Source organism: Hypomesus nipponensis, chromosome 16 (assembly GCF_054491055.1).
Source record: "Hypomesus nipponensis isolate SF chromosome 16, ASM5449105v1, whole genome shotgun sequence".
Lineage (NCBI taxonomy): Eukaryota > Metazoa > Chordata > Actinopteri > Osmeriformes > Osmeridae > Hypomesus > Hypomesus nipponensis.
In genome coordinates, this window is record NC_140376.1 from 5,958,478 (window position 1) to 5,979,634 (window position 21,157).

At 43.6% G+C, this 21,157-nt stretch overlaps 1 protein-coding gene across 1 annotated transcript; it reads right to left on the bottom strand.

Moving 5' to 3' along the window:
- Positions 1 to 739: 739 nt before the first annotated feature.
- Positions 740 to 13,430, bottom strand: LOC146254540 (calcium/calmodulin-dependent protein kinase type IV). The gene is made up of 11 exons (XM_084676061.1): positions 13,324 to 13,430; positions 10,448 to 10,526; positions 10,302 to 10,364; positions 10,058 to 10,140; positions 9,329 to 9,401; positions 5,513 to 5,603; positions 5,167 to 5,241; positions 4,807 to 4,882; positions 4,068 to 4,194; positions 3,567 to 3,719; positions 740 to 2,790 (listed from the first exon to the last, which is right to left on the bottom strand). Exons 1-11 carry the CDS (start codon positions 13,428 to 13,430, stop codon positions 2,263 to 2,265), a joined length of 1,455 nt encoding a protein of 484 aa, XP_084532187.1. The 3' UTR covers positions 740 to 2,262.
- Between the last annotated feature and the right edge of the window lie 7,727 nt (positions 13,431 to 21,157).

Here is a 21,157-nt window from a genome sequence, read left to right on the forward strand (position 1 = left end):
GCAGACACAGAAGGAGGCGTTTTTCAGTAAAGGGATCGAGCTTTTTGTGAAAGGTAACCTTTACTAAGGAAATAATCATTGTGAAAACGTTTGGACTTCCAAAGGTAACCCCTCAAATATTTCCCCACAAAATTCGTTTTAATTTGGCTCTGTCTGTCATTCTCAGGTTTACAAAGCACTGATCCCTCTGTTGTCATCCTGTCTTCGGTGGATGGTAACCAAGGAACCACCCCAGTACTTGTGTGTGTTTTCAGTGGCCTAGAGCCAATGCACGCAGACATGACCTGGTGGGTCAACGACACAGTGGTGGACCCAAAGCAAAACACTATTCTGACAGCCAGGGAACAAGATGGAACCCACACCGTCACTGGTATCTGGAACGTTTCTGCAGAGGAATGGAACCCCAGCAGTAGCTATTCATGTGGAGTCGTGCAAGCAGGACATACGTTTAGGAATGGGACCCAATCCTCTCGGTGTTTTGGCTTTAGTTAAGTACAATATCTGGAAGTATAATGTTGTACTTTTACATTATGTTCAGGTCTGTGGTAATACTTTTCCCCCCCAGAAGGCCTATTTTAGGTCAGTAGGTAGGTAGGTAGGTAGGTTGGTAGGTAACTGGCTATAAAATAGCTAATTATCAGTGGCCTGTTCATTCCCATGCCTAGTTTCAATTAACTGTCATTCAGGTCACATTACATTCAAAAGTCAGTGTTTGACTTTAAAATACACATTTTATTCCTTTTAGTATCTGTTAACAGCATCTACCATTGTAAACATGTGCTGTTTTTAATATTTATGCAGAATACAGAACAATCAAATCTGATTCATTGGGATTATTGTGATATGATAGAACATCCAAAAATAATAGAACTTTACACTCACCTATAGATTCCCCACTCTTTATATAGCTATGATTATTGGTTTCAATATTCTGTCTAAAATATGTTCCAAAATAAAGTACCTTTTTCATCAAGAAAACAGGAAATACTGAAACTACATAACAAATACAATATATTTAACTACAACTGGGGTGTTTTCCCACTAAATAAATATGTTGTGCATTCAATAATAATACTAATAAGCAAAAATCCACTTTAAACATCATATCCTGCAAATTATTTCTACCTGTGTTATCATGTCAGCAATATACAAGACATACTATTTGGCAATGTTGGAGTTAATAAGATAATGCATTCCAGAAAAGCAAATGTGTGCCCATTAAACAGAAACTTCATCAAGGAAATATGAAACTGTTTCATTTTGATCACAACATTTAGATTTCCAACTGTTTGAAACTGGAAAAGCCCTTTGCTTATGATAATGATGTTTTCTCCTCAGAGGTGTTTGCCTGGCACTGGCAATATCATTTGAGGGGCAGTTTGGGGAAACGCTCTGTTTTGCTTTGTATATATTCAGTAGTGGTGTCTCTTTACAGAATCTGCTATCACAGGTTGGAAGCGCCTGTACAAAGAGAGGTAGAGAGTGTGGTGGAGGGTGAGAGTGGGTGAGAAGGTTTGGATTAAAGGATTCGAAATAGCTGTTGACTTGTTGACTTGTTGACTTTGATATTTACAACAATTACTGTTATTTTGTCGCTGTTATCTGTTTTGATTCAAGCCATATATAAAGCAAACATTAGGTCAGCATTTACAATAATTGCAAAGTAAACATTTTACAATACATCTTGACTATATTCGTCAGCTCACAAATACAATATATTTACTACCTGAAAGCAATGAGGTGCAAGAAGAGGATTATATTTGTATTCATGAGTTTGCATATGAAGTCAGTAGATTCCAACATTTATTAGTAGAAAGGTGCAGAGCATACAAAGTATGAAAACAGATTGTCTTTTCAAGTTGTCTCTAACGAAAACCTTTCTCCTGGTCGACCTCGCCTTGAAAACAAATGGAAAAGTAGATAAGTTAAAGCAGGTCAGGTAGGCAGCAAAGTGGAGACCGAAGTTAAAAGCTAATTGACTGATCTATTTTACATGTTCAAACTCATCATCTCACACAATGAAGGACAAGTTATATGGAGGGATATCAAATCGGTCGTTTTTTCCAGACTATGCGGCCCAGAGGAAGGTGAGGTGTGAGAAAAGTCAATCAGTCGCCAAGCCTTCTTCTTCAACGCGGTCATCATTTCTCTGGTCATATCACGCAAGTCTCTGCAAGACTCTACAGCACAACGGCATTAGCTGCTGAATCCACCAGTAGGAGTTCTCGAATGCTTGTAACTTGTGTCTTTGCAACCTGTCACTCACTGACACTGGGCGGTCTTACCGCCAGACTCCACCCCCACGACGTACCCATTGCTGATGCTCTTAGGACTCGGGGGCGTGGCCAACACCTGAGCCGTCTCACTTTTCGCCACGGTGTCCACAGACGAACAGCTCCTCTGGGGTATCCTGGGTCGTACCAACGCCGTTTTGGGGATTACCGAATTTTGCCGAAGCCCGTCTGGCTTGAGGGGGGGCCTGGTGGGTGGTGGGCACCCGGGGGCTGCCCCCTTGGGCAGAGGGGAGGTGAGCGCGGCCGGTTTGGGGCTGCGTGGCAGCAGGGAGCATGGTACGGACTGGTTCTGGGAACCCAGGACCTCCCCGTCCTCCTGGGTCCCCTCGGTGGTGTCCTTGGCCTGGCTGGCCTCTCCCTGGGAGTCCGGGGGGGCATCCTGCTGCATGCTGCTCTGCCTGGAGGTCTTGTCGGAGCCAGGGATGTCGCAGCTGTCGGTGCGCCGCCGGGAGCTCTCGTGCATGCGGCTGGTGGCCACCACGGCTTTCATGGCAGCCTGGGAGAGATACACACACACGTAGGTACGAACACACACATACACACGTCAGGGACACGCGCGCATGCTCGTACGAACACACGGACATATAGAGCACGTACGCAGGCACATACACACAGAGCGCGCACACAGCGCGCACACAAACATATGCACACCGCACACACACTCTGGTTATTTTCACAGCTGTGTACTGGCATGAAGCCATTTTTATGTAATCATAAGAGACGAGTGGCCAGCACATGTTCAGAGTAAAGATAAAGGAGCAGCCAATGTATTGAGGCAAATACACAATTAAAGTATGAGGAATAAGTTGAAGTACACTGAGTCTTTTCACAGGACATAAACATGCACATACATAAGCATGTCTAGAAGGAAAAGCACAACACACAATCATATTAACTATTATTGCCTGTCAGTGCCTACACTTGTCAAGTTTGCATTTCATATCATGTGATGCAACCCTATTAGATTTACATCTACTACACCCATAACAATATACTGTATTTTACATGTAATTAGATATTGTATTACTTAAAGTGGAGGCTCTCCCTCAGCCCCCCCTCAGCCTCCTTAGCCCCCCTCAGCCCCCTCAACCCCCCTCAGCCTCGCCTCAGCCCCCCTCAGTCTCCCCTCAGCCCCCACTCAGCCCCCACTCAGCCCCCACTCAGCCCCCACTCAGCCCCCTCAACCCCCCTCAGCCTCGCCTCAGCCCCCTCTCAGCCCCCCTCAGTCTCCCCTCAGTCTCCCCTCAGCCCCCTCAGCCCCCCCCCCCCCACCTTGAGTTTCCGCCGGGCGTTGAACTCCTGCAGCTTCCTCTGTGTGGTGTCCATGTGGGAGAAGCGGGCCGCCTTGCCCAGCACCCAGGGGTGCAGCAGGGCCTCCTGCACGCTGAGGCGTTTGTGAGGGTCCTGCACTATCAGCTTACTGACCTGGTGACACAGAAATACGGGTTTGAACACGTTAAGCCTTGGAGAGAAAGGGCTTGTTGACTAAAGATGTACGTGTTGTAGATGCTTTTCATCTGTATTTTTTTTTGTATTAATATGTATATGGTCTCATTGACTAAACATAGGGCTGTTATCTAGGCTAGATAAAGGAAAGAATTGCTAATCCTAGCCTTCAAAGTATATATTATATAGTCTTATAATCATTATATAAACAGAATTTTCTCAACAAAAAAAATCCCAATATCAACTTGTATATCCTTTAATGTTATATAAGCAAAAAAAGCTGTCAGATCAAAGCCTGTATTTGAAGTGCAGACATGGCCGACCTACCAAATCTTTTGCGTTGAGAGAGACGTCATCCCACCAGGGGGAGACAAACTCATAATCGCAGTTGAGGATGCGACTGTACATGTACTGGTCTCCCCTTGGGTCAAAGAAAGGCTCAAACCCACAGAGCCTGAGAGAGAGAGGGAGAGGGAGAGGGAGAGGGAGAGGGAGAGGGAGAGGGAGAGGGAGAGGGAGAGGGAGAGGGAGAGGGAGAGGGAGAGGGAGAGGGAGAGGGAGAGGGAGAGGGAGAGGGAGAGGGAGAGGGAGAGGGAGAGGGAGGGAAAAGATTGAGGGAGTAAAGATTGAGGGAGTAAAGAAAGATAAGACATGAGGTGGGAGAGAGAGAGACAGAGAGAGAGAGACAGAGAAAGTGACAGAGAGAGGGAAAGTGACAGAGAAAGTGACAGAGAAAGTGACAGAGAGCGAAAGTAACAGAGATTAGATTTGTTTTCACTGTTGATTTGTTTAATACTATTTAATGCATCTACTTTCTACTAACAGGTACTGGAAGCTTCTGATAAGAAACTGCAGCCGTCAGATCAGGCAATTGGGAAACAGAAAATCTATGCAGCCGAACAAGGAGAGGGGGAAATCTAAGATGGGATCAGATCACGTTTGATAATGTTTGCGGTGAAAAGAGAAGCTCAGTGTGTTCCCAGCACATCCTACACCCAGCTTGCCCATGGTGAGGACAGTACGTCCAGATCTTGGGACAGATTTCCAAGTGTTTTGTAGCACTCACAGTATGTAGAGGATAACTCCCACAGACCACATGTCCACTTCGGGACCGTAGGCATTGCCACGGAGAATCTCAGGAGCTGAGGGAAGAGAGATGGAGAGCAGGCTGTCAGTTCCCACACAGACAGACGAGAGCTCAGCTGACTCACACAGCACACCCCACTATCAAAACATGCATGATGTAAGACTAGCAAACCGACTTGAAAAACAAGCAGCTCAAACAACTTGACAAAAAGTCATGGACTTTTCTTTTCCAGAGAGAGGTACTGTTGTATAACGCTAGGGTAACTGCAGTACAGCTGCTAAAGCACTACTGCCTCTCCAACAGACTTCTTCAATTCAAATCTTTCAGTTGGGAACTCACCACAGTATCCAGGAGTGCCACACACTGTCTTCATGGTGACTTGCTCATCAATTATTTTGGACAAGCCAAAGTCAGCTGGAAACAAAACCGAGATTTCATTAGGAAACTTGGATAAAATGTATACCTGCCCACCACGGTAAGGTAGGCTTGTTACATTGCCACAACATGTTAAAATTCACTCAGGTGATGTGCTTTGAACTTTCTATTCTAATCAATCACAATTCATGTTTTCATTTGAGATGACATGGATGACAATGACTAAACAATTGGATGACATTACAGAATGACTCGAGTGATGGAAGCATTTTGCTTTGCTCAAGGAGGTATTTAACGTAATGAGGTTTACCAATCTTGAGGGGTGCGTCCAATGACAGGTCAGCATAGAGGAGGTTCTCTGGTTTGAGATCTCGGTGCACCACTCCATTCTCATGTAAGTACTGTCACCAAAACACAGAACAACAACACAAGCACAGTCAGTGGAAAGCGGGCCGCTGCCATTTATATCTCCAGTCACTTTGACCTAAAGACCCTGATGGTATCACTTACAGAAGATGACACACACAAATGGAAGCCGACTCAGCGCAGCACTTTGAACAACTATCTTCTTGTTAAGAACAACGATCTTTCTGTTAAGAACGATTCATTTCTTGTCTCTCACATCGACCTGGAACTGCTCTTATTGGAGTCTTTTTTGTCAAACTCAACAGCAGGACGTCTGCACTATTAAAACTAAAAGGTTATCAACCGCTTCTCTTTCTCCATTCACTGTCACAAGTCCAACAACACAAGTAATGCCCATATTTAAGATATATTTACAGATATAAGTCTATTTCACCAGGTTACTAAACTCTAACCATTTTACTGTAGGTGTGTGTTAGGAACTATTTGGAACAGAATTCCTTAAAAAGTCAAGTGTCTAAATGTCCTTAGTGACTCAATACATTTTGAAACACTCCAGCACGTAACTGTCTGTGTAAGAAACCCAGAAAGGTGTTGAGTGTGCGCTGCAGATGTGTCAACAGGATGACTGATCCGAGCAGGCGTCTACCCCTGCAGAGCAGAGCACAAAATGGAGCCGCTGAAGGAGCTAAAGAAGGAAGTTAATTACTGAGGGACCTGAGGGATTTGACTCAATCAGGGCACTGGCAGGATTAATTGAAACTGTAAATGAGCATCCCCATAATCCAAAATAGGACCCAACAGATGGGTCAATTCGAACAGCTCACAAGATCTCCCACTGCTCTGTCGCAAGACGAAGAAGTCCTCTCTCTGTCACTCGAGAGAGTTTGCTTTCTAACTTGATTTGGTTTCTGCTTCCTGGTCATTGGGGTCTAGCATGTCGATCATTTCCTGATGTGTTCTGGGTTTGGTGCACAGAAATCCAATTACAACATTCTAATGGTCTGTAGACATGCCTAAAGGATTTGTTATTAATGAAACAGAAAATGCAATTGGGCACCGATTTTCCTCCTGACTAGGGCAAAGTCCACGGACTATATTGCTGATTCTATAACCATCTAGCCTATGTTAACATACCAGATTCTGTGTGCTGCTCATCGGGGCGTTGATTAACAGACTATGATGTGTTTATTCAGCACCGGAGGGCCTTCCTGGAGGCGCCCAGGAGGAGGCCAATCCACCTCTGCTCCACTGGCCCTTTCACAACCCACGACAACCCTGGAGGGAACCATCACAATATTTGCCCAGTTTCCAGGGCGACCCTCTCACCGAGTCCGACCTCCGTCCTCCTGCTCACCCACGCACCACTAGGGGGGCACTCTCATCATTACCGGGCACTTCCCCTGGCCGCACACGGACAACGGACACAGGGAAACTCATTTCGGCAAATTAGCGAGCGATGCTTCAGCGAGAAAGCTCTGTGGTTAAGCCCCAGGTCTCCCATTAGCCGCCATCCATGCTAAGTGGCCGGCTTGACTGCTATTAGCACTAATGGAAAAATATTCACTGCCCGCATGCTTCCTATTGATGGTCCCCCCCAGCAAACCTTTCGAACCTATCTCTCCTGAGATTCTCTGGCGGTCTGTCTGGCAGTGCTAGGGGCCGTTAATCACAGAATCATCCTCCATTAAGGACAGGTCTGCCGGTTCACTGTATCTGGTGGAGGAGCCTAAAGTACGCCTGCCATGACTCATTGCTGAGTCGAGCCGTGTTAATTGCGTTTGCGCTCAGAGGGTCTGGGCAGATGTGGCTTTTTAACAAGATGATACACACAAAAAAAGGCGAGCAGGTCCTCGGAATACAGTGTGCAGGAGATTGAAAGAGAAAGAGAGAGAGAGAGAGAGAGAGAGAGAGAGAGAGAGAGAGAAATGGGAGGGAGATGGGATGGGTGAGGGAGTTTTAACCTTGATCTTGATGATTTATTTCCCAGGCCCTAAGGATGAATCACACCGACTCCACTTTCGGTATACACGTGGAAGGATTTGTGGAAGGCGCTGCGCTCTGCTCCAGGATTGATTTACAGTAACCATATGAATGATTGTGTTTGCAATCAAATTCTGTGCGTTGTATGTAAACAGTTTGAGTGTTGCCCCCTCTATGTATGCTTTTTTGCTGTGATAAAATGTGAACTTCAAATCTTCAGGTGGTCACAACATTCTGAATCCCAGACGGATTCGTTCTCAATGAAATCCAAGTATGGGCATGCAGGTTGGAGTGTATTTAAGAATCCTATGTTGTAAGTTATATACAGAATTTCAGGAACATAATGAGACGCTTGGTTCAAGAGATACATAAAAACAAAGACATAAAGAAGCATCAAGTGTTAACCTGCTCACCTATCCACATGCACATGAACAAACACCTATTGTCTCAAATGATCTCCTTCTTACTTTACACCACACATCAACACAGGCACTAACACTCAGTTGAGAATTTTAAAATAACAAACATGGGTTAAAGTCCTCCAGTGTTAAGCATGCTTTCGAAACCAGCGCGCACACATGGCGGCCACAGCAGTAGGTTTATTGTCACACAGGAACGCTCTTGTCAGAGCTGTTACGTAACTGGCAGCCCACATATCTGCTGCCGGCTGTGTCTCTTGGTCAGAAGATTAAAAAGGGGGGAAAATTGTGATGGCTCTCTGAGAGGATTATTTCACACTTGTAGCTCATCAAACACACATACGCACAGATACACACACACACACGCACACAGATACACACACACACAGATACAGACACACGCACAGATACACACACACACGCACACAGATACACGCACACACGCACACAGATACACGCACACACGCACACAGATACACGCACACACGCACACAGATACACGCACATATACACGCAGATACGCAGATGCAAAAACGTCCGCTCTTTCCTCCAGCATGGACTGATGACATCTGACCCACATCTATGTGTGTGTGTGTGTGTATGTGTGTGTGTTATGTATGTTTGTGTCCAGCCAAGTCTCAAGCTATGCCCTGGGATTACAATACATTTGTATTTCAAAATAAAGGCTCTGACACTAATCTTCTGGTTGACATTCACATGCCATCGCTATGCTAACTCACCAAAATGATGTGTCGTGGCATTTTCTATTTTTACACTTGGATATCATTCAACTTAAAACTCTGTTGTACATTGCCAAGGAGAGATTGGGCATCAACACAGTGGTTACACACACATGCCCTCTGCAAATATCAAATCTCAAGCATTAAACTTTGCTGTAGGGGTGATTATCTTAATCTGAAAAACTATGGAATGCCTGTAGAAAACACGCAAAATTCCATGAAATAATCGTGAACAGACAGTAAGACGTTCTATGGCATTTCGATCTCCTAAATACAAATCGGAAGAGCACATATGACAGTAGTAAACCGTGTTATTTTTAAGATGACCAAACAAGGGCAGCTTAGCCAACATGCAGACCCCGCCATGGGCCATGGTGTATATGTTCAGTTTGCCAGCTTCTCAGTGGTATAGTGGCTAAAGTGGTGTTTCTCCGGAATGGTTTCCAGAACCTTCCCAGTTCAAGTGCGACGGTGGTGCCTGGTGGATGGCCAGCCACGGTGAAAGATCCCCCACACCCACAAGCCCACAGTGTAATGTGTCCACACAAAAGACTTCATCCAAAATGCCAAGGCAACTGGCTGAAGGCTATTGCCAGCAGCCCCTCGAGGTCATCATCTTACCGCCACTGCCTCCAGTATCTGCTTGATGACGTGGGCTGCGTCTCTCTCACTGTAGTAGCCCCTCTCCACAATCCTGTCAGAACAGAACCAAAGGAACACAGTCACAAGCTTGAATAGCTATCAAACACCTATTTACCCAACTAACCATACACCGCTTTGAATCCGAACCCTGTGGTTTGCTTTGAGGATGGATTGTTAACTAGGTTTCCAAAATACCGCACACACATTCCATTGATTGGTCCATCTGGGCAACAGTTTGCTGCACTTTGGAAGTCTTCGGACCACTGACCAAAAATGTAATTCACATTTCCAAACAGTGTTTCAGCACTCAAAGTAAATTCCGGCAATGTACGACCACGATGAGAAACCACAGGAGCACCAGTGACTCAGAGCTCACTGCGTGGAAGGGCAACATTTACAAGACTTCCACAGATAGGCTGGAGTTGTGGCCCACCACAGCTCTCGTGTCTGTCTCCTGGCAACAGCCATGGGGGTCATAACAAATTTCATTTTCTGTTCCCTTTGCACTTTGCATCTCAATAACATCTGTGCCGTAAATTGCCACTAATGATGAAGAGGGGAAATGGAACTGTGAGATTGTGGAAGGGAAATGGCTTCCACCTTTGCCCATTACGACTGAAAGCAATTTGGTCATGGATGTAAGATGTTGAAGTATGGTCGGGTAGGGTATGGTATGTGTGTGAGGGTGTATTTTGTGTTGTTGAGGACCTGTCGAAGAGTTCTCCTCCGGTAACCAGCTCCAAGATGAGAGCAATATCTGTCTCCGTCTCAAAAATCTCCTTTAATCTGATCTGGGAGACACAACACACGAGAGAACGTTATGACTAGGCTGGTATCATCGATTTACACAAAATTCACATTCAGTGTTTCCATGTTTATGAGCAATGTGCACTTCTGTTGTGTTCACACAGCACTAGTAATAACGCTGTGTAACCAACGTGTGAACACTTACAATATTGGGATGAGAAAGACGCAACAAAACTCCAATTTCAGTCCGTACAATTTTCTTGTCAATCTGCAATAGAGGAGGAAAATAACCTCTACAGATATAATCTTGATGGGGTTGGAGCAGATGACTGTAATATTGCAGATACTCACAGTCTTCTTCAGGACCTTAACAGCATACGGCTTCTGGGACTGTTTCTCCTCACAGCGGAAAACCACAGATGTTGCCCCTCTGAGGAAACACAAACAGGATTTTGATATGAACATGTATGAAAGGCGGTATTGCATTGACAATGTACAAAAGAATCCTTTTGATACTTATTTGTTCATTTAACATCGACAACGACGATTCCATTATTTTTTATTATGTCTACTACATCCATTTACTTCATGTATCATAATGACATTTAAATACACCAAAACACTTGAAACCTTTTAAATGACCAAATGCTTATTCTAACTCTACTTCATGTACTAGATAAAGTGGGTCATAAGTAGGCTGTTATGTGGAGCCAATAAAGAGTCACTATTAAGAACCATTAGATATTTACATTTAGTCATTTAGCAGACGCTCTTATCCAGAGCGACTTACAGTAAGTACAGGGATATTGCCCCCGAGGCAAGTAGGGTGAAGTGCCTTGCCCAAGGACACAACATCAGTTGGCAGGGCGGGGAATTGATCCGGCAACCTTCTGATTACTAGCCCGACTCCCTCACTGCTCAGCCATCTGACTCCCTATCCTTATAAGATATCCTTATAATAAGTCCTCATCAATAAAGGGAATGGAACCTCCATGGAGGACATTATTGCTGAAAGAAAGCTATTCAGAGCCCTGACACCATTACAATGGGGCAGAGTAAGCAGAGCACTAAATCCAGCCTGAAAACCATGAATAATCTAAAACGTGACAGGTCTGTCTCGTGTCCTCCCTGCTTTTAAATCTACTTTGAAATCTGTGTGTGAGGCCTTGGACAAATGTACAGTATATCTTCATCACTGTGACCTGCTTGTCCACACAAGCACTGGCCCGACTGTTTGTGAGTGAGTTGCCTAGGAGAGCTCAAGAGCCACAGCGTCTGCGGAATCTGCATTGTTACGCAATCTCCTTCTCCTGGTCACAGGAGAACTGGCTCGTTTCTCATTGGTTAACAGTACACCTTTATCAGCGGTGAAAACATGGCTATGGACCTGTGGTTGGTACAGTATAATACTGCTGGAGATAGAGGTGTACTTAGAATGTGCTATGAGTTACTGGTTGTTTCAGATACTCTAGTAAAGTTATCAATCCTCAAATCAGCAGACGCCCATTATCAATCCATAATGTATTCACAAAAGGCATATCTGGTATTGTGTTGTGACTGCTAATTGACACTTAACACTGTCAGACACTCCATGCCGTTCTAGAATTAGGTAGACAGAGTCTGCTCTGAGGGTTCCATTCATTAAAGCCTCTATGGTTGGAATCTACATTTTCTGAAGAGGGCTATTTAAAACCAACTATTCATGTGTAACTCTCTAGAAATATAGGTTCCAGATCAAATGTGTTCAGGTCAGTTAGGGCCCTTTCCTATTCCAAATTGTTTTTGTATACACTAGAGAATGACAATGGTTGTCTCTGATCTAAGAATGGTTCTAAAGTTTCTCAAATGGTTCTCCTAACTTTTATTCTGAGACAACATTCCTCCTGACCCAAATACGGTCTTAGTCATTTTGATGTATGGGTTAAAATGTACTAACTGGAAACGTTCATACTGAGTTGCCTCTTTGGCATGAGTTACGCAAGTGACGTTTACTTGAAGCAAAAGTTTCCACTCAGATTTGTAGCCTGTCCTGTGTTCGTTATGAATCACTTCCTTTTCCAGCTGTCCTAATGCAATCTATCAATCCCACAGCTCCATCTTTTACCCTCATGACTGTATATCTCCTTGACAACCAGGACACCTCTCCTTTAACAAAAAAACCCCCATAGACCTGGGATCCAAGGGACGTTAACTGCATGCCAGCCGTTCCACCCTGCTGAACCATCCTCTTGTTTACTCTGTCTGTGCTGCAGTGACTTTAACGTCAATCACAGATTAGGATTACGTGCTAAAAGTCTGATTCTGAGAGCACGGCAGTTGTAATTCAGCACTTTACTGCTAATTCTCCCAAACATAGGCCTGCATTAGAGACATCACCAGATTTGTCCTATTAAACGTGATGTTTTGGGATGAGGCATATTTTTCCACTTGCATTTCAGACCACTGGGAACAGTGCGCCTCCTTTGATTCACACGTCAAATTAAACGAGAGAAAGAAGTGGGGAGCACGTCGAAAGCGTTTTAAAAGTGAGAAACGAAGACCTAGTGGGGCATAGAATAATGCTTAGTGTGAAATGAGGTGTTTGATATGGTTTTGAGTTTAAAAAAAATCAAAGACTTGGATCAGAAGATTATGTTTTCTTTGCACCCCGTGCAACAGGAAATGTTATGAAACCTTACTAATACCAACACAAGCTAAACAGTGTACAGTGGCTTTATAATATCAATTTCATTTATTCCATTCCAAAAAATAGTTATTCTAAGGGTTAAACATCATGTAGCAAAAGAAAAACAGTGATTTAGTTTTTATCACCCTTTGTGTACAGTGGTATCATTTTACATAATAGTTCATGTTGCCTTTTGTTTTTTTTATTAAAATATTTATGGGCCAGTTTTCTAGATGAGCCCTTCTGGTTTACACCACCCAGATGACGTGTTGTTTTTTTATGTTTGCCAGAATCATCAGATTATTCACTTGTTCACAAGCGGTATGAACGGTGGAACTGGACTTTCGTTAAAGCCCCAAGTAGTGAAAGGTCAGGGGTCATACATTATAGTCCATGGTGGGAAACTTGGGAAGACAGACCACAATACCTGCTGGCTGCTGCCCATTCCCCACTCATCAACAAATAGTCTAAATATGAGAAAAACAGACTTGAGTAACGTGCAATGAACGAGTGTTTATGAGTTCGACTACATCTCTTTACCTACAGGCTACTTGCTCCTTACCTTCCTAACTCTGGGCCCATGGTATAGAATTCCTCCACGGTGACATCTCGTCTCGAGCCGTCCACCCAATATTCCACAAGGCTGGCACCAGAACGTGAAGTGGGCATGTTGGCCCCTCTCTCGCACTTTCTCACACACACACTTGCGCGAGAGGATTCCCGAGAAGCGTAAACCCTCGACTTGCCCTCTTTTTAAGATTGAAACGTAATGCCCAGATTAAGTAAATCGAGGAGAATGCATAATCTTGTTCAGCAATGCCTCATGCCACTGTGCGCATTCGTGATAAGTCTTTGGTTTGTTCAGTCAATATCTACAAATTGGCTGCGCATGGTTTGTGGCAGAATTTGTCATAAATCCTGCTGTTTTTGTTACCCTCAAAGCGCGCGTCGGTGGAAATATGAAAGCAGGTGGCTCAGCCAGACCTGGGAATTCTAAAATGAATCATTTAAGAACAATCCAATTCTGTTTGGACTTTTTAAAATATCAATTACTTGTCCATGCACGAATCCATTTGGGCAATCAGAAAATATATTTCACTTGAAGTTTATATGGTATTAAGCTGTATCCGAAATTGTCGCAGTTTCCATGGGGCCTCGCTGTATCAGGTGACAAGTCCTCAAGCCTCCGCTTTGATTTTCAGCATCAGAAACATATTAACATTAACCGGCTTGGAAGCAATATTTGTACTCGAAAATGTAAAAAACGAAGCATCTCAGACAGTCTAGTCGATTATAGCGTTTAGGTATCGGGAAAGCGAACGTTCCATGGTCCGAAATACAAGCGTTCACGATACGAATCCAAATAAAGATCGATCGGTTAACAGCCTGTGTTTATTGTTCCAAAAGAGCACCAAATAGGCTAACAAGCTATCAGCTCACAAGAGGAACGACTACTGACGCCTAATAGTTAACGTTCATCCAAGGCTCCGTAAGAATATCTGTAGTTTATTCGCTCCATCCTCGGCCTTGGTGGGTATAAGGCTGGGATTTGGTGGTTAGGGTGGTGTATTGGTGTTGCTGGAGGAGGGGGGGCGGCAAGGGAAATCTGTAATCTCAGTTCCACGCCCACAGATTCCTCCCAATCCGTCGCATTCAGAAACAACAATATAAACTGCAATTGGAAGTCAAGCACTCAATCTAGACCTTGTAACGCATATATATATTAACAACACGATCCTGTTCGGACTGCTTCGATTCCGGTACAGCCTACATTCATAATAAGGGTCTGCCCGGAAAATACCCCACTGCTTTCGACGGAAGCCAACATCTGTCTGTCTCTTGCTCGTGGTGTGTTTGTTTTGGTTTCTCGGTCGCAGAGCGTCAGGAAATCACCTCACCATGTGTGATGAAGACGAGCCTTATGAGCGATAATCGAATATAGCCTCCATCAACTACAGGCATTGCTTCCGCCTTCCCTCCACCTGAATCAGCACCCTGGACAGCTACCCATAAAAAATAAGGGCAGTGTAATAGCAACGTGTGCCTTTAAATTTCATTTGCTTTCTGTTGCAGCATATCCTAGTTATATAATATTTTTGTATGTAGACACTAATTAGATCATTTACAACACTAAATCGATACCTAAAACGTCCCTTAAAAAACGCATACAAATCTGAACAGATCATGTATAATCTACACATTAAACAATACGATACAGTAGTCACTAAACCTAATTGCTTTTGAGAAGGTTGAATTGAATGCTAAAATACACCTTAACTGGAGCAATGTAGTGCTAAGGAAAATGTGCCTATAATTCTCAAGTCTCTGTGTGTGTCACTCCCATGGGTAAGTGACATTTGCATTTGACAAGTGTCACAGGTGTCTATTCCTTGCTTGTCAGTATTCAAGGTTTAACCTTGGGTCTTTTAACCTACATCCACAGAGAGCAACTGTCAGCCACAACTAATCAAGCAAAGATCAGTCTCATGCGCATGGTTTTCATAAAAGCCTGGGTCTTTAAGTGGCCTGGTTTGACTCAGACCTTTTAACCGTGCACAGACCAGTTTTACCGGATGATCTGGCGCATGGCTGTTATCGGACTCGGGGCTCTGAAACATGGGACAACATTGGAGGTTTCAATTAGGTGAAGCATTGTTTGAAGATCTGCAGAGCTCACAGAGTCACTTTAAGTCTGTTCCCTTTAGAGACGACAAATATTTAAGAAACTAAGAACAAATTGTGCAACCTGGGCTTCAATGTTTCATTTCCTGTCCACAATGTTTCTGGAGTTTTAAAGTGTGTTTTAAAAATGTTATCCATTCACGGGACACTTTTAGCCAAAGTAGTGTACAGTACAGGGGGGATTTGACTCTGCAACCTTTTGATCTGCAGTCAAATGCTCTAACCACTAAGGTAAACCCAAAAACTATATTAGCCCTATACACAACGTGAATACCACTTGATGCCAAAGTACTCCTCCTGACGACATAAAATCGTAGAACAAGTAACATTTCATCAATTATAATGACGGCCACCAGATGGCAGCACATACCAAGAAACAGTTGAACCAGAGAAAGCCTCAGTCTTCTAACAGTATGCTGTTACACTAAACGAGGCAACCTCAATGATTTCACCCTCTCCACCCACTCCCTGAAGATGTTGCTGAAGTGGAGCAACATCTACAGCAATACCACACACTTCCCAGAGGTAAATCCCAGATGGCAAACTCTTTGTTGCTTGAGAGTTGCCTTGGAGATTACATCAATACCGTTGGAACGTTATAGCTCATATTCCTGTCATCAGAAAACAAACAACAAAATCAAGCACCTTCTGCACTGACACATTTGAAACTGTAGGCTTAATCAAACCGGGATGGAACAGCAATCCACAGCATGAAATAATAAAATAAAAAGATAACACAATGAAACTAACTTAGGGTGAGAGTTGGGGTAGGGTAGGAAAGGGTGAGGGTTGGGTTAGGGTGTGGCTTAGGGTGGGGTAGGGTGAGGGTGTGGGGTAGGGTGTGGGGTGTGGTGGGTAGGTAGGTAGGGTATGAGTTGTGGGGTGGGGTAGGGTAGTGTGGGGGGTGGGTGGGTAGGGTAGAGCAGAGCAGAGCAGAGCATAGTCCCCATTATCTCTCCAACATACTCTCCTTCCCGCACTTACCAGCATGTTCTACTTACAAGGATTTTACAGCTTCATAAAAACCGTCTGAAAAATATTGATACCTCTAATTGACAACAGTGTATTGTGGAGGCGCAGCGCACATTCAACTTTTGCAAGCTTACTGGAACCATCCACTGCAATTATATATCTGGTATTTGGTGAATCAAATGATTTTTCAGCCCTCTGAAATTGCACCGGCTAATTTGACATAATATAGAGATGTGTGCAAGCTTTCAGAAAAAGGGGAGAGGGCCTATTACTGTAGGCATGGACGTCTCTGGAAAAAACATGTGGTTATCTTGCTGTCATCGTACATTTTCAAAGGCCATTAAATGGAATCATGGTCTCTTTCTTATTTCATCTCGGGGCAGCAGCACCTCGGTGTGTTTCTGATGTTGAATCTTTTGTCCAGCGTACTGGCACTGACTGTTTGGGTGAGAATGATACCATTACTGCTGTTCATTTCACGGAATAACATCTGAATTGTCCTTTTCCTACACTTACAGACATTAAAATGTTCACTTGAACAAAAGTTAATCAAACAACTTTCATCATATGCTAAACATATTTTCAAACATTCCGTACTGAGGACAAAAACAATTGATTTATATTCAGGTTTGTAAATGAAGGTTTTAATTATATAAAATATATTCAAACCAGGACAGAGTTTCATCATCTATAAAGATAAATTCACCTTGCAATTAATTATTGTGACCTCTATTGTACAAAAGTTGTTCTGTTTGTTTGCCTGTCATTTGGGAAGGACAATTCAACTGTTTTTCCTTCGAGAGTTTCAAGGTCATATTTTTCTCAGCGTATTATGTCATCAAATCCATTAAACTACTGCAAACTTTGGTTTTCATCCAAATTCATAACATAAACCTTTCTCCTTTTTGTATAGTGTGTGCGCACACACAATGGTGCGTGTCTGTGTGGATGCGTGTGCCTGAGTGCATTTGCTGTTTAAGTGTGAGCGAGTGCATGCATGGGTGCACTTGTGTGCGTCCGTGCACGTGCATTTGCATGTGCACGTACATGTGCGTGCAGAGGGAGTGATGCCCTCTCTCCTCCCAAAGGTGATCAAGGTTAAAGTAAACAACACTGTGTAGCTGGGGCCGTATTTGAGTTAATTGCTGATTTCACAGTGACTGCCCCCAAAATAAACAGGTAATGACACCAGATGCTACGGTACCAGTTCCTCTGTACAGACCAGGGGGCACAGTCCCTTCGCGACGTGACACTACTCGCTGACTGAGCACAGAACTGGGGCAAGATGAGGTCTTATTTGTTTTCATTGTAACACACAATGAGCAATTAACTCATGGATTATCATACTTCAAAGATGGGCGGTGAGTTTGTGTCGGGGTTAAGTTGGCAGATATTAGATCGAGGCTCGTTGGCCTAGTAAGGCTGAATGAATAAGGATATGAGGAAGGTTTGAATATGGAGTAGTATGTGGGGTATTATTCTGTATATATGCCTAATGTATGGATACAAAATAAGCACATTTCATGCAAATCAAACTTACAATAACAAGGTACACTTAAAGTACTATTCATTCACTATTGTGATGATCGATGCATTTTGCGATGCACACATTTTTAGGACAATTTGAGTTTGGTTCAACAGTGCGAATAAACCTGGATGCCTAAAAGAAAAGGCCTGTTTTGTTGAGTAGCCCTCAGTATATGGTCCAGCCACTGTGCAGGCTTTCTGAATCTAAAATATATATTGCCTTCTATCTACCGACTCAAAAAGACCCCCTCCCTTTTTTTACTCTGTCGGTTTGTGTGTGGAAGCAAGTGTAGCGAAAGCTAATTAAAACCCACAAGTGTTTCATGTTTTATTTCCATGCATTTAGTCTTGTTGGTGTACAACACTGGTGAATAATGAGCATACGCAAAGCGAGGAAATCAATTTTCCAGTTATGGGAGCAGAATAAATAGAGTCGGTATGGTAAACTAAATTAAACACAGGCGCACACACCCAGACACACACACACACACACACACACACCTGAGACCTCCGGATAATAGGAGCTCAGGTCCATTAGAAATGAATTGCACAGCCTGCCACCTAGGAAGCTAGCGGGCCACCATACTCAAGGCTTTTTTATTCCTCTCAATTTCATGACACTTAGCAAAGTACCTTCATCAAGTGCAAGGTTAACTCACTTGAAAAGCACGCAATGAAGGTACTCAATGCTTACATAGGTCTTACCAGCTCTAGATGGAATTCCCAGCTGGCTCCTTGTAGCCCTCAGTCACAGTCTGTATCCAACACCTTTCTGATATCCACCGCATCTCACTGCTCTAGAGCTTACTGAGACATCCTAGTCACCCATTAGTGTGGTGCCCCAATGATTACTCACCCTCCTACACATGAAAAGATTTCACGTTCTGGCTTAACAAGATTCTGACGGTGATTCAAGCGACTCGAAGGTTATTACACGATCCAAATAAATCTACTTTCCAATCAGTCTCACAGCATTATCTTGATGCTACCTCCAGATAAACGCTGATACTACAAACATTCACTTCCTGTTTGGAGTAGGTACGCCGCTGAACTTCGGGTGTCTTGTGTAATACAGTTAAATCATTAGAATAGGGGAAAAGGAGGAGGGGGTGAATCAATTTGGTTCTTTAAATTGTTTACAAATCTCGCAGCGACAGGCAGCCTGACGAAAGCCGCCCGTCCCGCTGCTTAGAGAGGAAAAGCAAGAGCAAAACAGTCCCAGGGTGAATTTGCATTTATATAGTTTCCTCCATAAAAATCACACAACACATTTTTATCTTCATTAGGACCTAATAAAGACGGCCTATCAATGTCGATTCCAGAATATTAATAATATCCCAGTTGTGCGTTAGCTGCCACGCACACAGATGGGGATAGCACGCGAAACCTCGTGGGCAGAGTCTCTTGAAGGCCTGCTACGCTCGCCTTTATTAAAACGGTCTACTTCGCCGTTTCATAAGCATTCACTTGAAATAGTATATCTTCACGAGACACAACACGAAAATGCGTCCTATATTTCCTGAAGTCGGCAGTTGGCAGCCCTGTCACCTCATCACTTTTCTTCATTCTTATCCCCTGCATGTATCTTGATTGTGTGACTGTAGGCTTAGATAATATATGTATTTAAATGTAAGATTCATGACATCAAGACATGCAATATCCTTCATCTTAACAGTTTGGAGCAGTCAGTCATTCATGGCTAAGGTTGACAGTTTGCCCTTTCTCCCTGTGATCTATGTAATGTTCATAAATTCCCAATAATTTCATCAGTGATTGAGCGCCAACGTTCAGGCCTAATAGTCTTATTTCCAAAACAGAAATATGAAGTAGCCTAGTCACAAGCCATAAGCCTTTTTTTCTTTCAAAATTCATATATTGAGAGAACATCATGTTTACAGAACTCCAAAGTCCCAGGATACCAAAGAGGGACTTTAGAAACCAGGTTCTGTCATTTCACCAGCTGTTCAACAGGTGCTAACCAGAGACCAGGGACCTTCTTTGGCACTGTTGGAGAGATTATATTATATGATAGATTTGGCTTTACGAGGAGAATTACTCTAAGCCGCACCATTGCACGTTGCAGGTAACAGATGGAGCTATGTCACGTTCTCTATAAACTATATTTCATTTCTCCAAGTGTTTGAAATGCAATGCTTTTAAAAACCCCAATGGAGAAGTACTATATATGTTTTAGTTATGTGCTGTAAGCTTCATATTTCAGAGACATGGTAACTTACAGTACTGTAACTCCACAGGTGTGAAGTGATCGGATCTGACATGTGTGTACTGTAGGGGGGCTGTATAGGGCAATTAATAACCCTTTTCACCAAGCTATTCTTTTACATTACTTTATTTACACACCAGGAAAACAGCCCTAGACCAGACAGGTCTTATGTCAATTCATAATTTATTTCTCATAAGTAGTGTCTAGTCTAGTGCATGGAATGGCAGACTGTCTGGGGATAAAAGGGTGCTTCTGGGTCTCCACTGGAGTCTTGGCTTTCAGCAAGTTTAAACAAATTAAGCTGACAGGACAGAAGAAGGCCCTGAAAATGCAATTCTTGTTGTGTTACGGGACCATTTGCAGAGTGGAAAATGACATTGATTGGCTTGATGTTGGATGAGAAGCACCCCCAGAAAGTACCCCCCAGAGACACAGAACAGAGCCCAAACAAGAGATGAGAAACTCAGATTACCGCCAGTCTCTCAGTGCCCCCTCGACGTTAGTTCTGACCCTGGTTGGGCTTCCCACTTTTCGTGTGTTAATTCGCACCCCCACTGTTTCCACTCCGAGCTGTTGCAGTAGCACAATCGCTGAATGTTTTTGTACACGTTAAGTAGGCTTCGGAGCTGTTTTTTTCTTCCCCGGCCATCCTTTTGTAGTGCGATAGGGGGAAACATCATATAATCACCCCTACTTTGCATCAGCGCTTTGAGGTAAATGGTATATCTGATGGAGGCGCCCCTGCATAAAATAGTTAGGTCACGTCCTCGCTTCTCTTCTCCTGCTCCTCTGGCTCTTCTCCCCAGCTCCCTGTAGGGTTGTCCGGTTTGGTATTGATCGTCGCATTTAGCCGAGTTCTTTAGGATGCCTTTTAACATTCTCTCTCTCTCTCTCTCTCTCTCTCTCTCTCTCTCTCTCTCTCTCTCTCTCTCTCTCTCTCTCTCTCTCTCTCTCTCTCTCTCTCTCTCTCTCTCTCTCTCTCTCTCTCTCT